Below are 17,495 nucleotides of genomic sequence, written 5' to 3' on the forward strand. Positions count from 1 at the left end.
TTGATTCTTCACACTTTTTTATTGAATAAAATAAATTTTTCAAACTAAATTTATGGCTTTTTTAATTGGTTACACTTCGAGTGCCGAACTCGTTATAATAAATTTTATAATCGTGAGACACCCTAATATACATAAATATTTAACTGTTTGGTGAAAATCAGGTAGATGTGATTATGAAGTTAGAAAAGTGGTTAGTGGTTAGCAGCAAGAGCAATTAACCATTTGCTAATGAGTCTCCGGCCCATTTAGGCAAACAAACTGCTGCTAATTTGTCTTTGTGCAGAACTTCCGATTTGTCTCCACTTTTTTTAATGTGAAATATGTGTGAAATAAACATAACTAATACTTTTCCAGCACTGACCCAAATTTGTGACCATTTTAAAGACAATGAGAACATTTCACGGTAGTTAGCAAAAAAAAAAACAATCAGCAACAGCGGAGACTTTCAAATTATTGAAAAAATGCGGCCACTTGATAAATGGAATGTAGCAGCTCCAAGTGTGAAGAATATGCAGGAAAAGAAAATTTAAATTAATCAGATGCGGTAAAGATTCTGGCTAATTGCAGAATTACAAGAAAGTTTAAAAGGGCGGCCCGTGGGCACCACTGTAATTGATAAGCTCATACCTTCTTTCAGTTATTTAGTCAACCGACAATCAGGTCGTAGTTGCAATACCTTTGTAATGCTAAATTATTTATATACTATAAATATATATGTAAGTATCATATATATGTAGATATGTCTATAAACGCTTTGTAAAAGCTACGCTAAATTTAATTTGCTTTGCATTCGCCCACTTACCAGTACACTGTTGTTGTCGTAGTCCTCCGATTGGCTGCTCTTGCCGCTGGCGCTGCTTGTCCCAATGCCAAGATCGCTTAAATCGTTCGATTCATCTTCATTGTAAACAGCTAATGAGGCCAATTTGACGCGTCCGCGACCACCACGTTCACCTCTGCAAAGACAATTGTTTTTGCTGCTTTGTTAATATATTCATGTGAGGTACACAAAAGAGATAGAAAATAATTGTTAAGGATTTAAGGTATGTGCATAAAGGCTCTTAAATATTTGAGTCAATTGATCCACTTTTTCGACTTAAAAAAGTTTATTTTTGACATCTTACTAAACTTCGCCTTAGGTTAGGATTGGCAGCCGTGTTGCACATAGAGACAGCGATTCCACTTAGATCACAAAGTGGGCCCGTTGTGACAAAGCGTAAAAGGTTGTTGATACCTAAAGTGTATAGATTATCTATATTCATTAAGAAGTAGGATCTTAAATAACGGTTTCTGTTTCTGGCTAGAGCCGAGTATATGCAAAAAAGGAGTTGAACTGTTTCCAAATCCTCCTTGTTCCTACAGCTGTGACAGATATAATGCATGCAAACGCCTATTCCTCTAGCTTGAATTTCTATGAGACAAAGACCTGTGAGGGCGTCTACTAAGGTCCTAATTTGAGTTCTACTCAAGTCAAGGTATTGGTACTAATCCATCTTATGTTTGGGGTACAGGTACCTTATCTTGCAAGTTGGTTAGCCCTACAGTTCCCTTGTATATCTCTGTGGCCTGGAACCCAGCATAAGGTAATACATTATTATTTAGCCATTTAATTAAGAGATTGGCGACAATGTAAGAAATTCCTTGATGTTATTTGGAATACATCCAACGCCTGTAGGGTAGCTCGGTTCTCTGATAGAATGCAGATATCTTTTGATCATATTCTGTTTATCTCTAAACATCTTAAGAATTTATGAAGAGCGTTTATTTCCGCTTGAAAAACACTACAGTGATCCGGTAGTTTGAGCGTTTACTGATAAAAAGCTCTTCGCAATATAACCCTGATCCTACACGATTACCCATTTTAAATCCGTCTTAACAGGTGTTTTGGGTGATGGATCCTTTTCAAGCCCTGCCAGTCTAAAAGAGATTTTCACTGAGAAGTTAATTTCGAAGCACAGAATGGGTGGGTGATAATCAAAATCAATGGGTATATCCGTATAGGAGTCTAAGATGGTTGAATGCCCATGAGTGACAGTCGTCGATTGTGAGCTCGGCGCAAAATATATATTAAAAAGCAGCCACATACGCTTGTAAGCTTTTTAAGCCTCGACAACTGCATTCTAATGCGTTAAAATATTTAAAATTTGTATGCCTACCTTTCTTCGATCATTTCAGAGAACGTTTTCGATTTTCTTCGTGTACGGTCGTGTTCTTCTAATTCGAGTTTTTTAACTTCTACAACTCGATCGATGATGTGCTCGACACGTTTTCTACGCGACGATTTCCAATTGTCCAAGTTCTGTAAAGATTTGAAAAGAAAAAAAAACAACATTTTTAGTAGAGAAAAATAAGTTTTAGTATATAAAAGTAAATTTGATGGAAATTTAATGGTAATTTGATATATGAAATAAACATCCAAATATCTTGAAGATTCACAAAGCAATGCATTTATTTGGTAGCAACATTGCAGTATGCATATTTCACTTATTTTCTATTACCAACGTTGCCATATTATTACTAGAATAATTATGATATTGTGCCATATTAATCGACTACAAATAACAGTTTGGGGCAGAACCAAACTTTTTCTAAAATAAAAAAAAATTTCGACAATTTATTCTGGTAGATGCGGCAAACGAAAACATACGAACGTGCATCGGCGATTTCAAAGTTTTACGTGTGCATATTATTTTAAGGAGTTATAAGGACGTTTTTCTTTTTTAATTTTTTGAATGCAGCACACGTGGCTGTTTCACTTTTTTCCAAAATATTTCCTTTCATGTAGTTAATATGCACACATACAAAGTGGCGCAAGATTAACCATCCAATACTGTTGGTTTTTCTGAAAAACAAAAACAAAAGCAAATTTTTTTTCTAAAGAACAAAAAAATTTTTTCTTAAAAACAATAGCAAGAAAAAAGTTGTTTTCTTAGAAACCTTGAAATTTTTTCCTTAAAACTTTTCTTTTGTTTTTTTTTTCTTAACAACAAAAAAATATTTTTTAAAAACAAAAACAAACAAAGAAATTTTTTCCTTAAAAACAAAGAAAATATATTTTTTTCTTAAAAACAAAAGCAAAAACAAAAATGTTTCTTAAAAACACCAAAAAAGGATAATAAAAGATAAAGCAATAATAAAAAATTTTTTTTTTCTTAGTAACTTAGAAATTTTTTCCTTAAAAACGAAAGAAAAACAAATTTTTTTCTTAACAAGAAAAAATAAATTTATTTTTTAAAAACAAAAACAAACAAAGAAATGTTTTCCTTAAAAACAAAGAAAAGAAGTTTTTTTCTTAAAAACAAAAGCAAAAAGAAGAAAAAAATTCTTTTCTTAGAAACCTTGAATTTTTTTTCTCAAAACTTTGCTTTTGAGTTTTTTTCTTAACCAAAAAAAAATATTTTTTAAAAACAAAAAAAAAGAAATTTTTTCTTTAAAAACAAAGAAAAGAAATTTTTTTTTTTAACAAAAGCAAAAACAAAAATGTTTCTTAAAACCACAAAAAACAGGAAATTAATTTCTTAAAAACAAAAAAAAATGTATTTTCTTAAAAACAAAAAAAAAAAAATTTTTCTAAAAAGTAAACAAAATTTTTTTGTAAAAAAAAGAGATTTTTATCTTAAAAACATACAAAACAAGAAATTTGTTTCTTAAGAACAAAAAAAAAATTGTTTCTTACAGACAAAAGAAAAGAAATTTATTTCTTATTTCTCTTATTGTTTTTTTTTTTTTCTTCTTAAAAACGTACAAAAATATAAAATTTTTTCTTAACAACATAAAAAAAGATGTATTGCTTAGACAGAAACAAAAAGCAATTTTTTTTTAAACAATAACAAAAATTCTTTTCTGGAAAACAAAAAAATTTTTTTTTTTAAAACAAAAAAGGGGATTTTGTTTCTTAAAAACAAAGAAAAAAAAATGTTTTTCTTACCAAAAAAAAAAAAATTTCTTAAAAACAAAAACAACCAAAAAAATTCTTTCTTAAAGCAGAAAACGAAAAGGAATTTGTTCTTAAAAAGAGCAAAAAAAAATTGTTTTTTTCTTAAAACAAAAACAAAAAAATTCTTTTGTGGAAAACAAAATAAAAGAATTTTTTTATAAACAAAAAAAGAAAGAGGTCTAAATCTTTATATTGACCTTTACGCGCTCCACTGCTTTTCGGTATGTGTACTGCAGCTGTCTACTTCACAAGTGTCAAATACGATTGACGTACGCCCCTGTTGGCAAAAATTATAAATCTTCGTGTAAGGTGATTAATTTTGCGCCACCTTGTACGTATAAGTGCAATAGGTACATGCATTCAGCTTAGACACTTTCGCCATCAAAGGTTGCTCGCATGTCACTTTGAATAAGGGTATTTTGCGTCATCTGGTATATTCTGACTACGAACTGAATGCACTAAAGAATAATTCTTTGAAATATCTCCAACACAAGAAAACCTGTAGATGGGTTAAGAAACTTTCGAAGAAGCCGTAATCAAAACTATGAAGCGAAAACGTTTTTACTCTGTAAGTTGTTTCTAGTTAAGGAATCTATTCGTGACAAATGTGAACTGCAAACGAGCCGTCGATTGAGCAATAGATGAAGTGGTGGATAAAATATGAATGCCTTGTTGTCGTTTTCAATGTATATTTTTTTTTAATAAATCTCTTGTCTTGAGTCATTGACGACTATTAATAAATTTTTGTGCGTTTGAGTGCGTACATATGTATGTGTGTATGTATACGCACATGCGCACGTTTGTTGCATTTGTGAACTTGTAGTCAATGCATTTTCCTGCTTAGCTCGTATGAATGTGAATTAAAAATAAATTACATTCATACATACAAATAAATATCCGAACTTTCTCCAAAAACATGTAACAATACGGCAGTAATGACAAACAAATAAAATAAATATAAAACCACAAGCAAAAAAAAAAACCAAGTAAATGCTTTAAGACAAACAGCAAAATGTAGCGATCAAAAAAATAGTATTACAAAAACTACAGTTAACTTATGCAATGCTTACTAAACGCTGATTTAAGTACCTGTATGCATAGTTTTTTAGCCGATAACAACTTCCTTTCCCACCAGTTGGCCAAGTAAGAAAATTTACTCAAATACTCAAATCAGTTTCATACTATTTAAGCAAACAAGTGCATATGCACGTATGTATATACATACATACATACTCACAAAGCATGTATCAGTGTATTGAGAATGCCAAGTGAGCCGAATCAAAAGACCAAACAGAAGAAATAGTCAATGGGCCAATAGACCAATCGGACTAACAATGCTGGGCGCGTATTAATTGATTTTCACACGCATAAACAGTAGCTGCAAATCGTGTGATTACAAGCAGAAAAGTGGGAAGAAAAAAATGGGAAAATATCAACGAGGTAAGGAATTGTGCTCAGCAGAGGATGACTTTGCGTTTGTATTTATTAAAAAGTTAAATATTCATTTATATCCCATCAATTCAGCGGTGTTCAATATGAACTGATTAACACAAGCAAAAAAAAAAAAGAAAAAAAGAAAGAAACAGAAACAGAATTTAAGAATGGGTCAAGTGTTGCTGGTGAAGAGAAAGTAATCGGGTAGCGGGAAAACCAAAAGTGAGAAAAATAAAAAATTGAAATCATAAAAAGCGGGCTATGTTCATATGACTGCAATAATTGAATTTACATGCACGAATATACGTGAATGGAAATTCAAAAAGTATCTAAAGATAATTTGAAAAACTATGTTGCATTTGAAAAAAAAAAAAAAAAAAAAAATGTAACCACCGGCCCACGTGTTCAATCTTACGGGCGTTCTAAGGTATCCAAACTTTTATTTGAATTTTCATATTTACTTAAATTTTTCCAGGTGAGTTATATGAATTGCTGAAAAACTTAATATTGCGAAAATGTTTTGTCTACCGCACTATCAATCGTCCAAACGTCTGAAGTCACTCACAGAAAAAGAAGTGGTCGTTCTCGCGTGGTTCGAACCATTGCAGCCATAAAAGCCGTTCGAGAAATAATTCGCAGGAATCACCTTAGAAAGCAGAAAATCAACTGAATCAACAAGATGCTTTCCATTTCAATTCAACCGGGCTATTCGGGTCATGTTCTTCGATTTCGATGTAACTTAAATATGTTGCTCTCTGGTCAAAATAATGAGACACGTATTTTTTTGTTCGCCCGAAAAAATTTTTTTTCAAGAGTTATCGGCAATTTTGTTTTTCGCCTCAAACTCGATTTTTTTTAATTATATAAGAACAAATTTTTTTTAAATGCCCATAACTTAGTCAAAAATGAACCGATTTTAATAATTCTGGGTTCAAAATGATCGTAATAACATACACAAGCGACTTCATGTAGAAACAATTGCAAAAAAGTAGTTAAAATTTTTTTATTTAGCAAAAAAGAAAAAAAATTGAAATTTTTTCGAAATTCAATATTTCAAAAAGTGTATTTTTTTTTTTTTTATAACTTTTTCCAAATTAAAAGGACATCTCAAACTTTAATTGAGCTGCATGCCTAGTAGCTAAAATGAGTTGTTTTTGAGTAATGAATTTTTGAGTAAACACCCTGTTTCGCACTTTTAGTTTTTTGCAAAATAAAAAATTTTCAACAACTTTTTTGCAACTATTTCTATATGAAATCGCTCGTGTAGGTAATTACGATTATTTTGAACCCAGAATCATTCAAATCGGCTTAGTTTTGACTAAGCTATGAGCAATTAAAAAAAATTTTCTTATATAGATTCTTTCCATTTCAATTCAAAAGGGCTATTCGGGACATGTTCTTCGATTTCGATGTAACTCAAATATGTTGCTCTCTGGTCAAAATAATGAGACACGTATTTTTTTTTCGCCCAAAAAAAATTTTTTTCAAGCTTTATCGGCAATTTTGTTTTTCGGCTCAAAATCGATTTTTTTTTAATTATATAAGAACAAATTTTTTTTAAATGCTCATATCTTAGTCAAAAATGAACCGATTTTAATAATTTTGGGTTCAAAATGATCGTCATTACTTACACGAGCGATTTCATATAGAAATAGTTGCAAAAAAGTTGTTGAAAATTTTTTATTTTGCAAAAAACTAAAAGTGCGAAACAGGGTGTTTACTCAAAAATTCATTACTCAAAAACAACTCATTTTAGCTACTAGGCATGCAGCACTTTTTGAAATATTGAATTTCGAAAAAATTTCAATTTTTTTTCTTTTTTGCTAAATAAAAAAATTTTAACTACTTTTTTGCAATTGTTTCTACATGAAGTCGCTTGTGTATGTTATTACGATCATTTTGAACCCAGAATTATTAAAATCGGTTCATTTTTGACTAAGTTATGGGCATTTAAAAAAAATTTGTTCTTATATAATTAAAAAAAATCGAGTTTGAGGCGAAAAACAAAATTGCCGATAACTCTTGAAAAAAAATTTTTTCGGGCGAACAAAAAAATACGTGTCTCATTATTTTGACCAGAGAGCAACATATTTAAGTTACATCGAAGTCGAAGAACATGACCCGAATAGCCCGGTTGAATTTAAATGGAAAGCATCACAAATGTATCGACCAGATCCAAGTCAAGAGTAATTAGAGATGATCTTCAAATGAAAGTCTTCCGTCGCTCATTTGGCCATCTTTTGACAACGCACTTGAAGAAAATTATACTCGATAGACGCAAACAGCTTCTTCGGTGGCACGTCGTCAACGGCCATGAAAATATTCTTTTTACAGATGAGAAAATTTTCATTGTTGAAAAAGTTTTTAATCAGCAAAACGACGAAATCTATGCTAAAACTTCTAAAGCCGCAAAAAATGTTGTTTCAAGGGTTTAGCGTGGCCACCATCCAGCCTCCATAATGGTTTAGTGGGGGGTGTCTTGTAAAGGCGTTGCCGCTCTTTATTTCTACGAATAAGAGGTTAGACCGGGGCAAAGGTGTACTAGAAGGATGTCTTAGAAGGCGTGGTGAAATAGAAACAGAAAGATTTCGCTCCAGCCCATGAGACGAAATCCACCCAGCAGTGGCTAAAAAAAAAAAAATCCTGGGTTCATAGTCGCAGAAGATTGGCTGTCTGGAAGTCCAGATCTGAATTCATTGGACTATAGTTTGTGGTCAGAATTTGAGAACGCGGTCTGTCAAAGAACTCACAGAAATTTTGCGAGTCTCAAACAATGTTTGGTTCGAGTAGCGACGTGCTTTAGTTGAATGGCCTATCAGTTTGAAGGCTTGTGTAAAAGCAAATTTTTTTTAATATTTACTTGATTAAATAAAACTAACTTCATTGCAAAATTTATTATAATTTCATATCTATAACGAACTTAATTTATAACAGAACTTATGGCAGGATTAAGTATAGTATCTTAAGAATATTGTGTCGAAATTTCAATTCGATCGTATGCGTACTTTGGTAAGGCCGTGGTTGGTGCGTGACTATTAATCGGAGCCGCACAGGTGCAAAACACCGGGTATGAAGCACTATTTGATAGAACAAGTTTTTCTATTAGTGGTCGCTTCTCGGCCGCAATGGCAAACCTCCAAGTGAATTTCCGCTCCTCATAAATATTTATCTGTCGTTTGGTGGCGGTGTAAAACTGTAGGCGGGGGAGACAGTAGGCCGGTAGGAGGCGGCTTAACTCTAGCACAACCACCAAATTCATCGGATTTAGAGAACGACGACGACTACTGGATATTCAACAGACCCAAAGGATTACGTTTCGAGCCCATAACATAGAGGCAACTGATGCACGGGCATCACCTGTCTGTTAGTTGGCTAAATGACAGTCCAGAGTATTGTTTACAAGCGCACCGAAGCATTTTGCCGAGAGTAAACGAGAAAAAACAAAATCAGTAATGGATTTTAAACGTAATAGTGGGATTGTATTATATTTCGATGGAAAATCACAACCGGCGATTGTTCGTGAGCTCGGGCACCTTAAAGTAAATAAAGTGTTTGTTTATCGCACCATTGCTCGTTACAATGCCATCGCCAAACGTCATGGAAGTGGTCATCAAAAGACGGCAACGTCACGTGAAATGGTTCAAAAAGTGAAAAAGCGAGTTGAGCAAAATCCCCGACGAAGTGTCAATCAAATGTCGAAATCACTGAAAATATCTGATCATAGCATCCGTCGCATACTGAAAAATTATCTCAAAGTTAAGCCTTACAAGATTCAAAAGGCGCATGATCTCAAACCAAAGCAGCAATAAATCAAACTTGAGAGAGCGAAGGAGTTGCTTCGCTTGGCAGAAAGCGGTCAATTTCCGAACATTGTGTTTTCTAACGAGACAATTTTTCAAATTGAGCAATTCGTAAACTTCCAAAACGATAGGGGTTATTTGACCGACCGTTCATACGAGAATTTGAGTTATCGATTGGCCACCAGGAGGCAACACCCGCCGCAGGTAATGGTTTGGGCCGTTGTAACCGCAGATGGGCGCCCCAATCGTTTTTATCGAGCTTGGTGTCAAGTTGAATGCGAAATGTTATCGGGAAAGTATTCTGGAGGTTGCTTTGAAGCCGTGGGCAGACAAACATTTCAGTGGCAGACCATGGACGTTTTAACAGGACTCTTCTCACAAAGCTCGAGTGAGCCAAGAATGGATAAAACACAACGTTCCGAACTTCATAATGTCCACACAATGCCTCTCAAATTCACCAGATGCGAATTCGACGGATTATTCTCTTTGAGCCATTTTGGAAAGCAAGGTCCGAACTAAAAGATTCACCAGTCTCGAGGCGCTGGAAACAGCCATGTTCGCGAATGGGCCAAAATACCCGCAAGTCACATTCGGGCGGCTTGCGATTCGTTTCTGGACCGTCTCAAGGCCATAATCAAGACAAAAGGTGGTCATATCGAGTAAAAGTACTTTTACTTTGAATTGAATCAAAATAATTTTCCAACCTAAATGTATGGCCTTTTTAATTGGTTATATAGTACATCCAGTACCGGACGCTGTAGATAGCTGCAGCATACAAACAGACAAGCAGTGGAGCGCGTGAATCTCTAAGTAAAGATTTCCATCATACAAATTGGATGATTCATTTTGCGCCGTGTTCTGTATATGCCTTGAAATTGCGCTGCAACTTGAGACACCTACAGTTTTTTATGCCGCCTCCCTAGGGTGGATTGAGGATTTTATAAATTTTATGAGCAGCTTTTTCCCAGTATTCGGTGCTTTGTCATTGCTTGCGGAGGGGCGAAAAAATATTTTTCTATCGGGCCTCCAAACCGTGAATGGAAGTTATGCACAAACCCATCCGTAGAAAATGTAATAAAGTGAAATAAATTTAAAAAAGGTAATAACTAACGTAAGCAATAAAGCAATGAGAAGGAAGTAAATGTTGACAGCTTGCTTGACTAATAACTAATCATGATTACGTGAATGTTTATACGAGTGTATGTATGTATGTGTGCATGCATATTTTGTACATACATATATGGCTAATGGGGATACTATTGCCACCGCTGCAGTAAAATGCAAGTACACGACAATAATATAAATGTTTTTGTCAATTGACTTACAAAATTTGCATTAGTAAATTACCACGATTAACTTTAAAAGAGTAACAACGAGTTTAAATAACCGTTTGAGGTGTCAACTGCATGCAATAACACGAAATGATTGCCCAACAAAGAAAGTAACTCATGAGCGGATTACGAGCACTAAATTTATTACTCTGTGTATCCGCACATATATACATACATACATATATCAGTTGGACTAATGTTATTGTGTAATTGCATGAATTTCGGTAAAATTTGCAGTCATGATGTCTGGTAGAAATTTTGTGTAAAAAAATTACATAACAACTGCAAGTACCTACTGTGAGTGCTGTGACCAAACTACAGAAAAATGCCATAAACTGCAACAAAGCGCTCTTGTCCATGTTTGTATGCAAATGTTTGTGCTAGTATGCCAACCACGCCCCATATATGTATGTGTTTCTCCTTTTTGTAGAAAACTGAAAACTGTAACGTAGGTATACACAAACGAGTAGTTACTAGTACAAATACGAGTCCCCTTTCTGAAACTACGATACAAAGTACAATAACAAATTATATTGGCGAGTCTTTGATACCTGAGCGGAATTTTTCATGCAGCAGCAAAATGCAATAACACTCGTTTTTCAATTCAAAGCATTTAGCACAAGCGCAAGCGCCGGTATTGAATAATTATTGTTGCTGTATACGAATGAGTTGACCAAATTTCGACGGCGATAACTCAGTCGCTCAAATGCCATGAAATGCTGTGTTTGCATTCAAACTGTTTTATACCAGTTAAATGTTTAATGTTTAATGTGACAAATTACAAAAACAAAATTAAAAAAATAAAAGTTGAAAAAATGAAAATAAGCTCAACATACAAATTACCGTCTTTTATCGCCATTTTTGTGCGTATTTGTCTGCTATTTTCGAAAATTTGTCACGACTCGCGTTTATGATTTCTATGTTCGCATTGTGTCCGCCGGCTGCCTTTCAATTTTTATTAACATTTTTTATCTAACTTACTTCACTTTAAACAAAGATACCAACTCGAAAAAGAAAACAATAGTTAAGCAAATGCATAGCTGCGCGTAATTACACAACTCCAATACATTTCAAAGCGTCCATCAGCTAATGCGATTTTCGTAGGCAAATTTTAAATTATACACACCCAAATTATTTCGATCGTAAATACCGTAATTCGTGAGCATTCAAAATTAGTTTGTTGCTGCCTTCATTTCTGTCATTTCCTTATTTATGCATTCATTATGGTGAAATGACGAGCAAATAAAAAACAAAACAACAACAAAAATTAAATGTGAATGAGGTTAAGATAAAATTTTATTTTTTTAAAGTATTTTTGAAACATTTGAGTTCTTTTAAGCAACAAGTAATGGATATTATTATTACGGCGGCTGCCCTAGCCGAATGGGTTGGTGCGTGACTATCCCCGGGTTTTGAACCCGAGCATCCAACATACATACATATATACATATATATATATATAATAGGTCTATTTATAAGTTCGTGCGGTTTTACAACAGATGGCGTAACTTGATTATTATTCCATCGATCCACATTTCCAAACATTCATTGGAGAGCTACTGTCGTAAGGCACAAACGTCAGTATAAGTTTTTTATTTGAAGCGTAAACAACAATATTTTTACCACACTTGAAAATGTCGAATTTCGTGCCAAATAATGTGTTTTTGCGGGGAATTCTTCTTCATTATTTTAATATGAAGAAAAAAGCAGCCGAAAGTCATCGTATCTTGGTGGAAGTTTATGGTGAGCATGCTCTATCTGAGCGAACGTGCCAGAAGTGGTTTGCACGCTTTAAAAGTGGTGATTTTGGCTTGGAAGACGAAGAACGCGAGGGTGCGCCGCCAAAGTTCATGGATACCGAATTGGAGGAATTGCTCGATCAAGATCCGGCTCAAACGCAAGAAGAGGTTGCAAAAACTTTGGGAGTTGATCAATCAACCATTTCCAAACGTTTAAAAGCCATGGGAATGATCCGAAAGGTAGGCCATTGGGTGCCGTATGAATTGAAGCCAAGAGACGTTGAACGCCGTTTTATGGCATGCGAACAACTGCTTCAACGGCACAAAAGAAAGGGTTTTTTGCATCGAATTGTGACTGGCGATGAAAAGTGGGTCCATTACGACAATCCAAAACGTCGGGCAACGTATGGATACCCTGGCCATGCTTCAACATCGACGTCGGCGCAGAATATTCATGGCCTGAAGGTTATGCTGTGTATCTGGTGGGACCAGCTGGGTGTTGTGTATTATGAGCTACTGAAACCGAATGAAACGATTACGGGGGATGTCTACCGACGACAATTGATGCGTTTGAGCCGAGCACTGCGAGAAAAACGGCCGCAATACGCCGATAGACACGACAAAGTTATTTTGCAACATGACAATGTTCGGCCACATGTTGCACAAGTGGTCAAAACATACTTAGAAACGCTCAAATGGGATGTCCTACCCCACCCGCCGTATAGTCCAGACCTTGCGCCATCCGATTACTATCTCTTCCGATCGATGCAACATGGCCTGGCTGACCAGCACTTCCGTAATTACGATGAAGTCAAAAAATGGATCGATTCGTGGATTGCGGCAAAACCGACCGAATTTTTCACAAAGGGAATCCGTGAATTGCCAGAAAGATGGGAAAAAGTAGTAGTAAGCGATGGACAATATTTTGAATATTAAATTTGTAACCATTTTACGTCAATAAAGTTTCAAATTTCGAAAAAAAACCGCACGAACTTATTCATAGTCCTATTATATATATATAATTGGCGCGTATACCCTTTTTGGGTGTTTGGCCGAGCTCCTCCTCCTATTTGTGGCGAGAGTCTTGTTGTTGTTCCACAAATGGAGGGGTCTAGAGTTTCAAGCCGACTCCGAACGGCAGATATTTTTATGAGGAGCTTTTTCATGGCAAAAATACACTCGGAGGTTTGCCATTGCCTGCCGAGGGGCGACTGCTATTAGAAAAATGTTTTTCTAAATTTTTGTTTTTCACCGATATTCGAATCTACGTTCTCTCTGTGAATTCCGAATGCTAGTCACGCACCAACCCATTCGGCTACGACGGTCGAGCATCAAACACCAAATGATAAAATAGCGGCTGCCTCTCGGCAGTTAATGGCAAACCTCTGAGTGAATTTCTGCTATGAAAAATATTCTCATAAAAACTATCTGTCATTCGAAGGGGGCATAAAACTGTAGGTTCTTTTATTCATCATCATCATAGCAATTACAGCTCGGCGTGAGCCAGTGTTTCCTTCACAATCGCGGTCCATACGACTCGGTTCATTGCGTCGCTTCTTCTAGCATTTATTAGGCGTAATTCTGTCTCAACATTGTCTGCCTATCTGCTTGACGGTCTTCTACGCTTTTTACTGCCTCTTTACTGCCTTTTACTGCCATAAGAGAGTTGAAGGTATTTTTCGTAATCCCGCTATCGTCCATTCAGAGTAGGTGTCCAAACTTTCTCTGCCGCTAAGCTTTAGCGACCTTATATCAGCTATTCGATCTCATCATTGTATCTTATTCTGTAAGATCCATCAGCTTCCTTTACTGGTTAAAAATATCCTTCTCAGGATTTTACGCTCAAAGCGGAGAAGGAAGTTCTTTATGTTAGGTGTCAGTACCCATGCTTCGCAGCAGTATGTTGCTATTGGTCTGATCAGCGTCCTGTAGATTTGTAGGTTACACGACAACGATAATAATTTAATTTTGAAAAGTTCAGGTGAGCAAAATAACTTCAATTAGCAGTCTATCTTTTACGCCGATTAGGGGGCCTGCAGCGCTGCTAAAGCCTATACCCAGGTATTTAAAACTCTCCACTTTTTTAAAAATATATGGTCCGATCTCCAGGTTGCCATAGTGCGTGGCGCTTAAAGACCTAACGAGGTATTTTGTCTTATCAACATTAATCTCAAGGCTGACTAGCTTTGATATGACGGAAGAGAGTGTGTGCGTGAGCAGTTTATTATTAGTTTCCAATGTTGGATACTTTTTCTTTCTATTTCTATACGATTTTTGTTTAAATTTTTTATATTTTGCATTTAAGAAAAAAAAAAATGTTTTCCATTTACCGCGTAGGAAAATCATTCTATTTTGTTTTCTATTTTTCGCTTATCATCGACCAACAAAAAATCAATTCTCTTCGTTGCTATTAAGACCAGAATTTATGCATTGAAATACATCATCATCATAATCATTGTATCTTAGAATCCCTAGCTTGACATTTGGCACCAACAGCGCCTATGTGCCATGTCGTCCGATTACTGGATAACGCCTTCACCTGCTTCCAGCTTAATCCGATCTGAGCCGTTTCGCTATCCACAGTTTTGTTTTAGGTTTCTCTTGGCCTGGCAGGCGCTCTTACTCTCGGTGTGAGTGAGTTCCGTTCCATTGCCTTCTTCGTCTTCCTTGCGTAAAGTGTAACCATTCCATTTCCATTTCTGTCTTCTAATCCAGAGGCTCTTCTAATCCTTTGTCTAGAGGCTCGATGTTTGCTTTTTCGAGCAGTTTCTTGTGTGACGTTATTTTTGGCCAGAAAATTCGGAATACAATCCTTGGACAGCGGTTGATAAAAGTTTGTAAGCGACTGGTTATAGCGGTGGTGATCGCTGATCCAGGTAGAGCTAATGTACAGCAGTACCGACAGCACATTCAACCTGAAGAGCCCAACCTTTAAACGGGAGCTCAGGTTGTTGTTTCGGCATACAGAGTACAACATCCTGAATGCCTCTCTGGTTCTTTTGATTCGGGAGCGTATGCCTACATCCGTGGCACCGCTCGGGGCAACTTTGCTGCCGAGGTAAGTAAATTCCTCCGCTGTTTCGATAGGGCTACCTACAATCTCTATACACCCACCCCTCTTACTTGCCAGAGTCATCACCTTCGACTTGTGAAAATGGATTTTAAGGCTGGCAGACTTAGCTTCCCTATGAAGCGCACAACCCATTTCCTTAAGTTCGGTTAGGCGATGTGCCGGGAGGCATATGTAGCCAGCATAATTGATGTGTTGTAGCGTACTAGTCATCGCCAATTTAAGATCATCCCCCATTGTGAAGAGGGCTTAAGGCTGCTTTGAAGACGCCTCCTATTACTAGACACGAAAGAACTAATCTTTGGGGAACTCCACTTCGAATGACTCCGATAGCTTGCCTAGTAGCACACATTACAATACATAGAATACCACAGAAAAAGTTTTTTTGTCGACCTGTGTTATTTACCATTTATACAAATGTCTGCATGAGGGGTGGATGTTTTTTTATATTAAAATTCAAAACCACAAAATTTCAGTAAAAACTAATAAAACTGGAAAAAGGAGGTATTATGCCTCTTCTCCCTTCCTAGGTTATAATTGTCACGTCTGCAGATTCGACTCTATTATATTCAAGACTAAGTGTGGCAATTTTCACAAAATCGGTATAAAAAGAAAATTCGGATTCATTCTTCAGTATCACTACGGTTAAGGTGAAAAGTCAGAGTAGAAAGGCGACAAAAAAGGTGAATACGTTTCTTGCTTATGGACCCGCTACAACATCGAGTGCAATAGAAATGCGGTCACTCTAACAAATCTGTTCTGGCTGGCCAAACATCGAACATCATGTCGATAAAATCATGGAAATCGTCGAGTTGGACTGGCGGGGACTTGTTCCACTGCTGAGTAATTGAAGATTACTTAGTAAATTGTTTGGAATCATTTGCATTAGCAAATCTATAACTGGGCTAATTTCGTCGTTGAAATTATGTTGAAAAGATTTGAGAAGGTTGGGCCAATAACAGACCGTTAGCCGGCTCTCCACGAATTTGAGAGGCTCAGCTGATAGGCTGACGTAACTGGAGTCACGAAGCGGTTGGTTTACGAAAAATTGGGGGAAAATCAACACAATGGCACGTTTTTGCTATCTGAACAACGAATGATTGGATGAAAGAGTGAATACATGTGAAATGAACGTGTAGATTTCGGCTGCCGAATCCCCCCTGACGTGGCAGCCGACTTAACCCTCACAGTTTTCTTTTTCACCATAGTTATTGACTAAACCGCGTAAATCTATCATCCTTGGTCGAAATAAAGCAAACAAAATATGGAAAACCTTTTACTTCACCTGCATTACTCCCACTTATGTATAACAGATTTATGTATGATAAAATCGTGCAGCTTAGAGCTATTGAGTTTTCTTAAGTAGCTGACCCAGAATAAATCTGACTTTATCTGCTATTACTAAATACTTTTTACAAATTGAAATCATTTTACTTACATTTTGCCAATCTTCGGGATCCTCCTTCTTTATCTCCTTTATCTTTTTCACTTCCTCAGCCTTCTTAAGCTGCTCCTGTGCGGTCTGGTAGAGATTACATGGTTTGATCTGTACAAATTGCATTGGATTGTATGACGGTGGCGGCGGAGTCGGACGTGTGACGCGCGCCTTGGTCACGTAAGGGGTGGGATCCGGCGATATTATGGACTGTAAAAATACAAATACAAAAATAGAGACGCAATGAGAAAAATTTGTATAAATAAAATCGGAATTAAACGCAAATATTAATGAGCCACACAAAATATGTTAATGGAATTCCCACAGTACATTAATTAAATTTTATTTAAATTATGCATTCTATCTTCAAGATATGGGTGGCACCAGCCAGACAGCCAGCCAGTCAGCCAGTAGCCATTCCATGCGATTGGGTGTGTGTGGCGGGTTTGAGTAGGCGCTACGGAATTTTCTTTGCTATGATTTGCATTTTTTATTAGCAGAACGTGTTTTAGTGTTCGAAGTGACAGCGAATCTACATTTTGCATTATTATCTTTGCTCACTCTTATTTTGTATAGCACAGGGTACGCTGATACCTCGTTGTTTCCGACATTATTTCACTCACCTTCCACTTCAGTGCAAACGCTTGCCCTATTGTCACCTTCAAGTGCACTTCGACGGGCACTCGAGCATTTAGCCGCACACTCTTTGCTTCACTGAGACATTTATTCATTCATTCAATATTGTGTGC

The 17,495-nt window shown here is 36.1% G+C and overlaps 1 protein-coding gene across 10 annotated transcripts in view; it reads right to left on the reverse strand.

Annotated features, from left to right (window-relative positions):
* Positions 1-17,495, reverse strand: part of LOC128864919 (uncharacterized) — a 145,098-nt gene that overhangs the window by 34,645 nt on the left and 92,958 nt on the right. For all 10 annotated transcript variants that reach the window (XM_054104749.1, XM_054104722.1, XM_054104705.1 and 7 more), the window contains 3 exons: positions 16,750-16,956; positions 2,157-2,299; positions 803-956 (listed from right to left, as the gene is read on the reverse strand). In XM_054104749.1, coding sequence (XP_053960724.1) covers positions 803-956; positions 2,157-2,299; positions 16,750-16,956 — 504 coding nt within the window. The remainder of the gene's footprint in view (positions 1-802; positions 957-2,156; positions 2,300-16,749; positions 16,957-17,495) is intronic.

Source organism: Anastrepha ludens, chromosome 2 (genome assembly GCF_028408465.1).
Source record: "Anastrepha ludens isolate Willacy chromosome 2, idAnaLude1.1, whole genome shotgun sequence".
Classification (NCBI taxonomy): domain Eukaryota; kingdom Metazoa; phylum Arthropoda; class Insecta; order Diptera; family Tephritidae; genus Anastrepha; species Anastrepha ludens.